Here is a 14,517-nt window from a genome sequence, read left to right on the forward strand (position 1 = left end):
GACTTGTATGAACTGGTATACCCATGGCCACGACAAAAATGCTCTTAATGAAGATTGTCTCAGGTTCTTGATTAGGGTTTTAACAGAGAGGATGATGCCTTGATGGTCTCATTCTGCCCACTAACAGAGTTAATAACAAGCGTATGGAGCTCTCAGGGGGATCTGACAGATCTATTGTAGTTTTGTGGCTGAGTGTTTATTGTTCCTTCGTTTCTATTCCCCATAATTCCCCTCTCTTCTCCCACAATTTCCCTCTCCCGCTGTGCTATTCTGTTGGTCTTTTCTCTGTCCTGTGTTGTATTTCTTTTATTGCCTACCCCCTTAGGTAGAGAAGGGTTATTAGGTTGCCGTGACTAATATGTTGATTATTGTCCAGGTTGAGTGGGTGGCATCAGAGAAATGAGTTATCTGAGAAATGTCAACATTTCAAAGGCAGTCAATTGCTAAATTAAGGTGTGTGAAGTGGAAAGAGACTCTTCCACAAAAGAAGCACACGTTCCATCAGTTCTTGAGACGATCTACTTCATGATTCCTGTCTGGTTGGTAAATAACACAAACAAGGTTAAAACACGCAAGTCTTTGTGTGTAAGACCTCTTACGGCTCGTTAGCACCACTTCCTCACGGGACATATCTGGGGGGGTCATGAGATGTATAACAAATAGGAAAGAAGAACAAAACTCTATGTTTCTTTAAAATTATTTATTGTCATATTTATCGATCTTACCTTCATTTTTGTAAAATCCAGTTTAGACTCTTTAACAAAGATATAAACTGTGGACGGGACTTTGCTCTATCTTCATAGGTCACATGACAAAAGGGCTGAGAATGACTGCTAGTGGGACAAAGGAAAATAAACAAGTTTATGTTTAGAGAGAAACCTTTTTTCCGATCAACATTTTTATATTAACAAAGGGAAATTGAATAAGCCTGTTGATAAATGAAACCTACAGACCTTTAGGGCTTTCTATCTGGATATGTACTCAACTCTGCACAACGTGTTCTGGTCGCCTCAGTGTTTGCCGGCCTGTTTTGGTTGAGTCACACCACTCCCATTAACCTCATTTCCAGGTGCAGCAATCATCTGTTATTTAAACATAAAAGCTCTAAAACCTTCTGCACTCTACCCACCCAGCATCAAGCTGTGGATGGGCAGTCAGCAACGATGGTGGACACAACGGAGCATTTAGCAGCTCAAGAGACGGATATTTCTCTCAGGAGTCGGTGGAGACCAAAGCAAAGCTAAAAGAGTCAATATTGGACTTGCATTCGCCAGAATTTTAATACGCACACAGATATCTATACTTATATTCACTGTAATACAAATATATATTTCTAAAATGTATTGAGGCTTTTGGTCCAGATATGCTCCATTGTCACAATACATGTGCAGTGTTTGCTGCTACACAAACACTGCAGCTCTGGAAAGTGTCCGTAACGCATCCTCTTGTTTGGCGTCTTTTGCTGCCATCATCCTGCTCGCTTGTTGCAGCGGAACCGATCTATACACACATAATCTATACAGTTATGTTCCGTATAGGAGACGTACTCTCACGTGAATGCAGAGTTCAGTGTGTGTGAATGCAGGGGAGCTGACGGTGAAGGAGCAGCACAAGAGTCGGATCTGTGCAGGATGCGCAGTGTTGGTTTAAAACACAATTTTATTGTCTTTTGGACACCAAATCAGCAAATGGGGTTGAGATGAAAAATAAGCGTTAGTCAATAAAACGTCCAACCAAGTGCACCTCCATGCCTGCTGCGTGGTGTGCAAGTGTGTGTGTATTATCAGCCGGCTGTGAAATGGGTGATTCCTCCTCCCGGTTTAAGGACCGAGAGTAATGATGTCGAATGGAAGAGGTTTATAAAGGCATTAAGCCCACCTCTTACACTCTCTCTCTCTGTCTGTCTCTCTGTCTGTCTGTCTGTCTGTCTGTCTGTCTGTCTGTCTGTCTGTCTGTCTGTCTGTCTGTCTCTCTCTCTCTCTGTCTGTCTGTCTCTCTCTGTCTGTCTGCCTGTCTGTGTCAGGCTCTTTCTCTTCGTGTCTCTCCCCCTCTTCCTCAATGTCCCCCTCTCTGTGTTTTTATGGTGGTATTATTATCTCGCCCATTCCTGTTCAGGTTGGAGCAGAATAGTAAATTTCAGGGTCATGCCGAGGCAGCACTTCTCCAGCGAAAGCTCATTCTGTAGACTCGACAGAAACACTGCGCCGAAACACACAAGACAACAAAGATTGTGGCATATTCTTGTCCTCCCTACTTTTGAATTTTTTATCATGCAGTACGTACAATTCAAACTTTAAAAATTAAAATGTTTTGGAACAAAATACATAATTCATTAATAATATTAATTTCTAATATCTGATTCAAATTTCAGAGACTCAAAGACACGTTTGTAAAATACTTTGTAAGAATAACGTTGTTTTCTTGTCTTATTATCATTATTACTGTGCGAGATAAAGATGCCATGTGCAGATTTCTGGCATTCAGTGTTTCCAAAACACATTTTTGTATCATTGAGATCCAACAAGCGTGATTCATGCATTTTCTTTTCTTGGTTTCTTTTGGCTTCACTTGCCTTCTTAATCCTCAAAGGCCCCCTGTTGGTACGGAGTGCAGCAAATATTGATGCGTCCTCCTTTAAAGTGAGACAATGCAACTTTTGAATTAAAAAGCACATGCTGCCTCTTGATTAGTTAAATTAATGAGCTATAAAACTCTCCCTTGCTACAGCCTTACTTGGCCTGGTATGAGCAGCAGCTCATGGTGACGAGTCAGTTTGCTGACACTTTTGACTATTCTCTATTTGTGCTACTATTACACTATATTTTACCATTTACCATCCTCTAATTGTCACTTGTTGCATCTTTCAACACGTCAATAATTTGCCGTTTTTCTACTATTATTTATGTTTGTGTTATGTTTTGAATTTTGCAAATAACGTGCATTTGCTAATCTAACCTCTGTTTCTGTTTTTGCCTGTCTTCAGCTTTCAGCCTATGGAGGGAGTTTGGTTTCCACTGTGTCTTATACCACAGACCAACAAGAGCAGGTGGCCATAAGAGTGACCTCACAACCTGACCTGGTTATTGAGGTACGTTTTCAAACATGCACAAAGACAACGGCTTCAGAGAGCATTTACATGCTTATATATTAGACACAAATTAAGAATGTTTCCACAATACATTTACCTGTACGCACTATTTTATATGGTATGTGTGTGAAATAGGTGAAGATCACTAAATGAAGCAGCTGTTTAAAGCACACAAACACACACACACACACACACACACACACACACACACACACAGAAGCAGCTGGCAGATAAATGCTGAACTTAGCAATAAAAGATGCAGATAGAGTCTCTCTTCTCCTCTCTTTATAATGAGCAGGTTGCAATATGATGTATGGCAGCAATAAGCAAAGCAGCAACACTATTAGTTCATATCTCCTACATCATTAAACAGCATTTTGTGTGTGTACGCGTTTCTACCAATGACATGTTAAAGAAGAGGAAGTTTTAATTAGAATAGTTTGAAAAAAATCTCTAATGAGCTGCAATAACATGTGCAATTCACTTCTAATGCACTGACTGCAAAATAATTAAAAGATGAATAAGTATTCTGTAGCTGATTTTACCTTAAATATGGACACACATGCAATACACACACACATATATATATATATATATATATATATATATATATATATATATATATATATATATATATATATATTACATATTTGCAGAAACAAAGGAAGATAGAATGGGAAGAAGAAAAGGAAAGACGGAAACAAATGTGTATAAAGGAGAAAGAAAGTAGGAAGGAAAGAAAAAAGGACAACATGAAACAGAGAGACATAAGGAAGACAGAATGAAACAAGGACAGAAGGAACAAGGGAACGGAGAAAGAAAAGAATAGAGGAGGAAGAAAGAGAGATGGAAGGACGAAGAGAGATGGAAGGAAGACAAAAATAAAACAGAAGAAAGAAAACTCTGAGATGGAGAGTCACAGACCAATGAACTTGTGTTATTTAAAGAAGTGTCAGTCAGATCGACAGACTGGGAGGAGAGGAGGACAAGTGTCGTCCCCGTCAACAAAAAGCCTCCAGATGATGACGATAATGAACCACCTACACATTGTCAACCCGCTTTCTCTCACTTTGCTGTCTCTTTTCAGAGACAGCAAAGTCACACACACACACACACACATACACACTGTTTACTCTCTGCATATCTGCAACAAGTTGTGATATTGTTTGTGTGCGTGGTTTTGTGAAGCCTCGGTTGCAAGTATGTGGGATCTGAATAGACAATAATCTCTCTGTCTTTGTTTGTCCGTACGGCTTTGTTGATTGCAATGTCTTTGTCTCAATACAGCCTACTTTATCAGCCCTCCATCTGCAGAGTTAAAAAAAAATGTAAATAGCAAGCCTTTCATGACAGCAATAACAACAACACATGTACTGCATCTGAAGTTTCTCATTCTGCTTTAAACAACAACTTAGTTTTGTGTCCAAATTCTATTTTAATGCTCAAGGATGCAAACCAATATATTTTTAATTCCTATGCCCGCAGCACAAGAAGATTTCTTCCAGAAACAGCGACAAACAGATTAAAATAAATGGAAATAGAAATACAATGCTCACAACTCTCTGTCTGGTTTTTGTCAATGTTTCTTGTGTAAATAAAACATTAGTGCCCATAAAAAGACCCAAACCAACATTTAATTGATCCTACTAACAAGTATTACGTGATGTCAAAGCGTGATGTACTTCTTCTCAACACATTTTTATTATTCCGCAGCTGAAAATAGTCTCCAACAAATGTACTTTTCCTTATGTTAGCAATGTGTCCTTGAAAGTAAGAACCTGTCTTTCAGACACTTAATAGAAACAGTTCTCTCTGAGGTGACTTAGTCTCTTTCTTTCTTGTCAATCTGCGGCTTTTCTTTGTCTCTCTTTTTCTTTCCGTTTCTATCTCTGCATCTCGGCCATGTTACTGCTGCCTGTCTCCTCATATTTACTTCCATCTCCTCTCTTTCAGTTAGTTTTTATTTGATGGTTTATTGGCATGGTAAGTTATCTCTCTGTCTCTGTCTCTCTTTCGCTGTCTCTCTCTGTCTCTCTCTTTCGCTGTCTCTCTCTGTCTCTCTCTTTCGCTGTCTCTCTCTGTCTCTCTCTTTCGCTGTCTCTCTCTTTCGCTGTCTCTCTCTGTCTCTGTCTCTCTCTGTCTCTGTCTATCTCTCTCTCTGTCTCTGTCTCTCTCTCTCTTTCTCTCTGTCTCTCTCTGTCTCTGTCTCTCTTTCGCTGTCTCTCTCTGTCTCTCTCTTTCGCTGTCTCTCTCTGTCTCTGTCTCTCTCTGTCTCTGTCTCTCTTTCGCTGTCTCTCTCTGTCTCTGTCTCTCTCTGTCTCTGTCTCTCTCTCTCTTTCTCTCTGTCTCTCTCTCTCTCTCTCTCTCTCCATCAGTAGTTGTCACTCTGCGTTAGCCGATACAGACCATTGATCTGTTCTCAACAGGAGATAGTCAGACACTAGGACTCTCAATTCACTTTAAATTCAGTCCATTTCAAATGTCAATAGAAACTGCAGCTCATTACCTAATGACACATCATTCACTCTTGCGCTCTTTTTCTTCTTTCCAGATCAGTTGAACATAGGCCTCTCTGAAAAAAGTGTCATACTGTAATGTTTTGGAGGATAGTCGCTGTCTAGATTTATAGAATTAAAAGTGGACTTCAACAAAGAAGGAAACAAAGATTTCAATTGAACATGTTTTCTTCTGTCTCCTCCAGGGAGGTGGGATCAAGATTATTGACAGACGGTTTGGCCAGCCAGTGTACCCGTCCTCGCCGAGCACCAATCGCATTGCTCTCCTTCCAGAGAATTTCGTGGTTTCAGAGAGCGCACAGACGATTAGCCGGAGGGATTTCCTGTCTGTGTTGGCCAATGTGACCAGAGTGATGGTGCGGGCCTCTTATAGCACGGAACCCAGCGCTGTGTACAGGTAGAAACACAGACTGACACACACATGCTTCAGACATTCACACTTTTTACAAAACTTAAAGTGTCAAGTATGGATTTGTAGCAACTTTTAGAAACCCACCAGCTTTAGAATTTAAATATTGGTTTTCGCTTCATGAAACAACACAACTTACCAAGAGTTGAGTCTCTCAGGCAGCTCTTTGTTTTAGCCTACTTTAACCTTCTATAACCTAAACATTAAGGTGGCAGTTTAATTGGTGGGTCTTACTGCTTTCTGCTTGAGAGAATGATCTCATAAACGTTCTAAAAGCCTAATCAGCCAAATAGCCTTGCTTAGTAAGTGAAGGCTGTTTCACTGTACACGATATAACTACTTGTGTGTGTGTGTGTGTGTGTGTGTGTGTGTGTGTGTGTGTGTGTGTCTATGTGTGTGTGTCTATGTGTGTGTGTGTGTGTGTGTGTAGACTCCACTCATTCTCAATGCAGGTAGCTAATCCCTTTGCCAGTGGAGAGAGCAGAGCATCAGCTGTAGAGAACTGCTCTTGTCCTCCTGGATACGCTGGAACTTCCTGTGAGGTAAACGCAGACACACACCTACTGCGACTTTAAATCTCCCTCTACCATAATCAATAAGGTACAATAAAAGTATCATAAAGACAAAAAGAATGTAACTAATATATTTTGACTGTAAAATGTCATGAGCTGTTTTTTTTTTAACAGATTAGATCTTTTCAAATTCATTCAGTTTCACTTTTTAAATCCACGTTTGTTCATGTAAACAGTATTTTTTTTTAAACATTTTAAGCAAATGAACTACATCAGTATGATTTATTATATTTTGACTTCAGTATACATGATTCTTACATGTGTTACATTATGTATTACATGATTGGTTAAAGGATCATCCACAGTTTTCTTTTAAAGCCTCTTAAGCAAATTGTAACATCAAACCAGTGTTTAGTTTGAGAATGCAGCTGATGAGACTGTTATCATCTTAACTGACACACACACACACACACACTCATACTCTCATTGGGTGTTTAAACTCAAGCATACAAACATACAGAAACATTCACAGTGTAACACAAATGGATGTACACACAAGTTGCTAATCAGAGGATCACAGGGTAAACACGCCACAGCAGCTTAAAGACTCTGTCTGTCTTCTTCTGTTTCTAACTCTGTGTGTGTGTGCGTGTGTGTGTGTGTGTGTGTGTGTGTGTGTTGCAGGCGTGTATTCCCTGGTTTCGGAGGGTTAACGGAAATCTGTACAATGGTGTGTGTGAAGCTTGTCATTGCCATGGACACACGTCTCAATGCCACGAGCTCACAGGACACTGCCTGGTAAGATGATCAGTTAGTTGCTGAAGACACTTGACGATCATTTGGTTTCCCGGACCTGATGTAGTCTACGTTACTCAAATTGGAAAGCCAAATGACCAAAAAAAACGTCTTTTTTTCCAGGGAGAGAAGTACCAGACATCAAGTTTGGAGGGCAGATAATAACAAACTAGTGACAGCATTATAATGTTAGAGAGTGTTGCATGTATTGTGATTGTACTCAACACATTCACTGGAATTTTCCGTAAACTTATAAAGCCGTCAACAGCATTCATTATCATCAGGAACATGTAGTAATCACTAGATCAGTCGCTAACCGGTGTGGATATCCTAAACATTCTTAATTTGAGTTTAATATATAAGCATTCAAACACAAATCAGAGAAGAATTCATGGTTCCCTGAAATCATGATGTCTTATGTAAAAAACACATTGATTCTGATTTTAATAGTGAAGTTAAAAATCACTTCACCAATAGAATTTCCTTTGAACTACCATCTAGTGGCCATCTGAGGAACTGCAGGTGAAAAGACTTGCACCCTGACTTCACCCAAACACACCCATATTTAAAATATACATTTAAGTATACTGTAGAGACACACACATACATACATACATACATACATACATACATACATACATACATACATACATACATACATACATACATACATACATACCAACCTCTTCATGTGCACCATTCTCCACACACACATTGACACACCCCATTCTACACATTGCCTCAGGCTTAAGCTGTCAGTTAGCATCAAACTTAACACACACACACACACACACTTAGAGCTGTGTCTTTTGTATTATCATGTTGTGTTTTATTATAGATGAGGAGGATGCTGGGATATGTCAGAGAGAGAACACGCACACTCCAGACAAAGACAGACAGAAGAGCAGGATCTCTCTCTCTCACTCACACACACACACACACACACACACACACACACACACACACACACACACAGCCATGCCCATACATAGTGACAGGCAGACGGGCACATACTCCTTCCACTATGACTGTGTTATCTGGCTCTAGTTGACCGACTGATGTTGCCGTGGCCGTATAGGTTAACACACTGTCTGTAGTATGACATTTGGTCTGTAAAGGAAATGGTTTGGAACATAACTGACATACACACAAACAAAGTCACAAACATGTACATTCACACACAGTAGTGACATGAAATCAACTGTTGTTGTAGCTGAACTTCTTCTGAAAACAGACAACCTCATTTCCCCAGAGGGAGGAAAACCATTTTATTTTACAGTAAGTAGTCAAATTACCTTAAACCAAAATATATAAAATACAACATTACTCATTCTAGTCTGCACCAGACCGATCAAATGCAATGCTTTTAATTAATTAGATGTTTGGGGCAGTTTTAGAATAATAAGGAATTGTTTACATTTAGTAAGGCAGACAAAGTAAGGCAGTGGTGTCACGCAGAGAAAAGGCCAATAATACACCAGTCACAGAAGAACGAATAATAATATAAAAAATAATATTCAACCAACATTACTAAAAATAAATAAAAGTGAATCATGCCATACATTTTATTTAGTAGGAAATCGTTGACGTTTATGAATGTTTCAGCACAGCTGAGTAGTGAGCACGAGTTCTCGATACTCACCAATACTCAAACTCATGAACAGGATTCTGGAGTCTTTGGTTGAGGATGTACCTGTGACTCATATATGCTCGGTTACTATGGTAACACAATGTGATGTTAATCCTGAACCATATCATTAACCTTGAACTCGTTGAGATTGCTCCTCCTGCTGCTGTCTGCTTGACAATGATTTGATGTGACAACTTTATTTAATAACAACAATTGTGTTGTGTCACCAAGTGTCTGCTCTTCTTATTGCAGAGCTGTAACCCTTGAGCCTATTAGTTTGACCTTTCTATCATTTAACCTCTCGCAAAGTGTGACATTAGTTACTTTAATAGAGCAGCTGTGTTGTTAGCTCTTTGGTTTTCTTCTTTTCCATAAACTTGCATCCTACATTTGTGATTAAAATTCTTTTAAATTGGATCGAGTTGTACCGGTCTGTATTTAGCATATTACACGAGCGTCGATGCAAAGTAAACTTTTAAGTAACATGTTTTTAATGTTTAAAAACATTGCAATATATAGAAAATGATAACACGCCGCTTTACTGACCTAAAGAACATTTAATGGCAATTATTATCTTCTTGTCTAAACGTGGATTCAATACACAGTGGGGTATTGGGGAAACTGACACTAAGGTTAACTCTAGAACTGATATTTTATTTTCCTGTTAGTTTATTCATTTTCCTGATATAAATGACTTTAACCTGTGTGTGTCTCCTTCAGGACTGCTCCCACCACACCACAGGCCCACACTGTGACTCCTGCCTACCTGGTTATTATGGCAACGCCACCCGGGGGTCACCTGCAGACTGTCAGCCCTGCGCCTGCCCACTCAATCTTCCAAGTAACAAGTAGGTTATGGGGACACTGGGGTTAATGGTGCCACGAGGACACGGTTTAATCAAACACTTCAATCTATCACTGCTGACCCCTCCACACTGTGACCCCTATTCTTTATTTTTGACCCGTCTCTTCATCACGTTCTCGTCTTCGCTCTTGAAACTCGGGCTCCATGTTTTTGTCTCTAAAAGATATCGGCACAAATCAAGGCTTCGTGGGCACGAATAGAATTGTAATGACATGAATAGAATAATTATCTCCACAGGTACAGTAGAAGCATAAATTTAAGTGGAGAAACATCATCCGGTGTGGGTAGAAATGTCATCATTGTTGTCAGAATAAACACAACTGCGGCTAGAAAACTCGAGCCTCATGCAAGTAATCAAGGCATTTAAAAGGCTTTATCGTAACGTTCCTCCTGCATGGAAAACCACCTGTGCTGTTCTGTGCCCGTTCAGTCTCAAATAAAATGTAATAAAAATGCTCTCTGCTATTTGTCACGGAAGCAGCCCACTTGAGAGGCATGGCTTCGGGCCTCTCACCTGGTGGTTCATCCAGGAAGCAATGATAGAGCTACAAATCAGAAAAAGATGATACACAAAAGTGTAGTGTCAAATGAATAACGTTGATTTACATCGCAGCCCGTTTCACGGCTGCCGGCTGCTGTTGAACCCATTATAGACACAACCACAAAGAAAAATAGGATCCAGTTTGAGAAATACCAAAGGTACCCTTTACATCTAGGAAGTATAGTACAGTAATTAATCTCGTCAACATATACAAGAAATCCAAAGTATAAAGAGTAGAAAGAGTATAAACAGATAGTATTACAACACTGATTCAACTGCTTCTCAGGACGTTGTTTAGTTGGCAGTAAACTGACTGGACTAACAAATCAACAATCAATAATAGGACAGATAATGCTCCAACAATGTTATCATTTGTTTGGTCACAGATTTGATGAAATGGTAAAAAAAAAAAAAAAGTGTTTCTAATATAAACTTAATTTGTACAAACAACATATACACATTGGTAAAGTTGGATATGTATCTCTATTTCTGCTATCATGGATCTGAATTATCTCCAAATGATCAGAGAGGGATGCTGTGTGTTTGATGCACAGATGTCACCAGCACACACACACACACAGGCAGCAGCAGCTGGGAATCTTCATGCAGACATGACACGTCATGTCCAAAATTCTCAGAGCTAAAGAAAGACAGAACTCTCTCTGTCTCTCACCTCCTCCCTTCCCCAACTCCCCATAAACCCCACTGCAGTAATAATAGCTGGGCGGTGCCATGCCTTCCAGCCCCTCAAATAGCCATCTCATCCCTTATGTTCACTGTAGCCAATCTCTCAAATAGCCAACCAGCCAGTCAGACTGTTCCAGTCCGCCGTAATGTTTAAAGTGGTGTCCATATTAGTTTGAGCATGGGAAGGACGCTGGCGATTTACAGCAAATCCTTAGAAATCAGCGCCGTTCCTCTTTATTTACAGCCACGTTTTTGTTTCAGTCAGTCTCTTTGTCCGTCCAATAACAGATTTTCAGGAAATGTATTAAAAGATTCATATTATCCATAAAGCCTTGATCTCTTGTATCTACACAGATCTACATCCTCTTTGAAATTGTTCCTTTCTTTTAGCATTCTTTTTATTTTAATATTTCCAACAGGTAGCCAGTCGGGATCTATTTTAAACCCAACACTTCAATATACCACTGGTGACCCCACAGTCGTCTCTGACTCAGTGGCCTCTATTCTCTCTCTTCAACCCGCCTCTTCATAATGTTCCCCTTCTCCTCTCCTGACGCTCGGACTGCATGTTCTCGTCTATTTAGAATATCCCCACAAATCGAGGCAGGAAGAAATATAATTGTAATGACATGAATAGAAATATTATCACCACAGGTAGAGTCATCCGTGTAAGTGAAGAAACATCATCTCTGTGGGTGGAAATGTCCTCACTGTTGGCAGAACCAACCCAACTGTGGCTAGAAAACTTAACGCGGGAGAAACTCAGGCCTCCCACAAATCATTTAAGGTATTTAAAAGCTTTCATCGTGCTGTGGCTGCTTCATAGTCACAAAAATCATGGGCCATTCAAGTATCTCTTAAAAGTGTAATAAGAAAAAAGGACGGAAAATACTGGCACATTTACACGTTAATTTATTCTCAATCGCTTGGATTTTTAGCAAACCTATAGACCTTCATACACATTAAAAATAAAATGAAAACGGCTGACGTCTTCTCCCGTTGGATGCTCAGCAGTCCATTGGTTACATCTGATTACTTCTTGAAGGTCCTTTCAGACAATTTCAACTCTGGACATTGCTAAACTTCATCTGGGTTTAAGTGTCGCTGATGCTGCAGCAACATAACAAACAGTAATTTTGTGGTTTGAGTCACACATGAATCCTTGTATAAAACCTTCATTCTCCCAGGATTGCGATATTCTCAAAACAGTCTGCATTATTGTCTATTATTATTTGTCTTTTGATGTAGATCTTGAGCAGATGTAGATTAATAGGTTCAAACAAGTTCTATTATTAGAGTAATTTATTTTGATGAGTGTGCCGCCGTAGTAATTTCTGGTTGTGTCTCAGTGTTGATGCCCTGAATAACCCTTTATACACTTTTGATATTTTGTAGTTTGGGATTGTGTTGCCAAGTGTGACCTGATATCAGAATACTAAAAAGCTCAGTCATTCAACTTATCTAACAACCTTTGCAATACTGTTGATATCTCTGGTTATAAAAGGGTGTTTTAGGCAATGTTTAAATGTGCTTTATGAAGATATGTGCATTTTTATTCCTGTCAGGTTATTTTATCAACAGTTAAACAGTGTGAATTGAAATTGTATATACCATGATAGTAGATTACATCCATTTGACCCTCTCCTACAGTAGCATCATATCATTTGGAATACAATGTTCAATGAAAAGACATGTTTAGTGCAGTTAAGAAGTTGTTGTTTTTTGCAGCAGTGACGTCTCATCACATAAAATTGCTTGTTTGTTTTGAGAGACTTGACTACTCTACACATGTTCTTCAGTCACATCATTTCCTCCATAAAACATCTAGAACAAATGCACCTTGATTATTGCTGGTTTCATAAACCTCCCACTTTAGGTACAATTATAACCCAAGAGTTACATGTTGTTTTACAGTTTTTTAATGTTCACATGCACAGGCCAAATAAGTTTATTTGTAACTCAGCTTGCAGTTAGCAAGCCAGTCAGTCAGTGAGTCAGTCTGGGACCTGGAACCCGAGCCAGCAGTACTATCTATAGTTTATGGAAGTGGGAGGGTGATCGTTTTACTGTGTCCTGCTCTCTCTCAGTCCGCTGAAGTTACAGTTTGTAGAGAGAAGAAAGAGTGTTTTCATTTTCAAGAGTGTGCGGAAGTAGAGGTGTGGGTGTGCGAGAGAGAAAATTAAGTGTGTGTGAATGTGAAGATTGTAAAGGGAAAGTAGGGACACAGGTGTGAGCGTGTGTGTGTGTGCGTGTGTTTGATGAGACAAACAATGGCCTTAACTCGCCTCTGTCCTCTCCTCTTCCTCCTCCCTCTCTGCACACTGGGACAACGCTACCGAATACATCAACAACTTCCACAAAAACAACATCATCATCCTGGCAACTACGACAGTTTCAGCCCCACCTGCCACCTCGATGAAGAAGGGGAGCTGCTGTGCGACCAGTGCCAACCTGGATACACAGGACCACAATGTGACAGGTAACACACACACACACACAGACTGAACATTAAAAGTTACACACTGATTAAAACACAGTTATGTTAAATTTACTGGCGACAAGCTTAATGTGAAAATGTCGATAAGTTCATTATTACTGAAAACAGAGCTAGGAATCACTAAACACTGAAATGTTTATCAGAACCTAGAATGTCCTTACGTCTTGTGAGTCCAGATCTGTTTCAACAGTCTAGCAGTATTTAAATAGCGTATGTTTCATGACCCAGCTGCAGCATCAGAACAGAACCATCTGTGTGCTAATCTTGAATCATGCCTAAAAAAGACTTCATGGACAGTTCACAAATGACGACAGAAACTGCTGCTTATTGACCATTTTTGAGGGCTCTGTGTCTCATTGTCCATCTAACTTTCTGTCCACGGCACATTTATTAGCTAAGTGACATTCTTGTTCCGTTGGCTGTGAGCTTCTTCACCAAGCCAGGAGTCTCTATGGGAGCTCGTCCTATGCTGTCATGTAGCGACTGAGTAAATATAGTATTTTCACCATGCAGGGTCACTGAAACCCATTTGGACGGGTTTGTATTGAACCAAAACTGCCCACAGCTGAATTTTCAGTTAGTATTCAGTGCATTTAGTTTTTTTTTCTATTTTGAAAAACATAGATCTTGTTGTAATTACGGTGCAAATGTTGCAGTCAAGTTAAACCTTGTAGCTCTGTAGTGTATTATTGAAATGTGCATGTGTGCAGTGTGAGGTCAAACGGCTTGATACGTTTTAGTAATGTTTAGTTTCCTTTGTGATCACAATATTCCAAAATATTCCTCTTCCATACAGAAAAATATGAACTGTACAGTTCATATTTTTCTGTATGGAAGAGGAATATTTTGTTCTGTTTCTGCAGTCTCGTATGAAGGTCTTACGTGTTTGTCAGAAAGCTACCAAGTACATTACCATTTTCAATATTGCTAAGTCACAAGCCATTTATGAAAACAACTTTTGGGTTGCCAGGTTGTGA

General features: G+C 39.6%; 1 protein-coding gene across 1 annotated transcript in view; it reads left to right on the forward strand.

Moving 5' to 3' along the window:
* Positions 1 to 14,517, forward strand: part of lama2 (laminin, alpha 2) — a 156,454-nt gene that overhangs the window by 59,043 nt on the left and 82,894 nt on the right. The window contains exons 15-20 of the mRNA XM_034528174.1: positions 2,984 to 3,088; positions 5,790 to 6,001; positions 6,444 to 6,555; positions 7,210 to 7,323; positions 9,671 to 9,798; positions 13,436 to 13,522. Coding sequence (XP_034384065.1) covers positions 2,984 to 3,088; positions 5,790 to 6,001; positions 6,444 to 6,555; positions 7,210 to 7,323; positions 9,671 to 9,798; positions 13,436 to 13,522 — 758 coding nt within the window. The remainder of the gene's footprint in view (positions 1 to 2,983; positions 3,089 to 5,789; positions 6,002 to 6,443; positions 6,556 to 7,209; positions 7,324 to 9,670; positions 9,799 to 13,435; positions 13,523 to 14,517) is intronic.

This window comes from Cyclopterus lumpus, chromosome 24, assembly GCF_009769545.1.
Source record: "Cyclopterus lumpus isolate fCycLum1 chromosome 24, fCycLum1.pri, whole genome shotgun sequence".
NCBI classification, from domain to species: domain Eukaryota; kingdom Metazoa; phylum Chordata; class Actinopteri; order Perciformes; family Cyclopteridae; genus Cyclopterus; species Cyclopterus lumpus.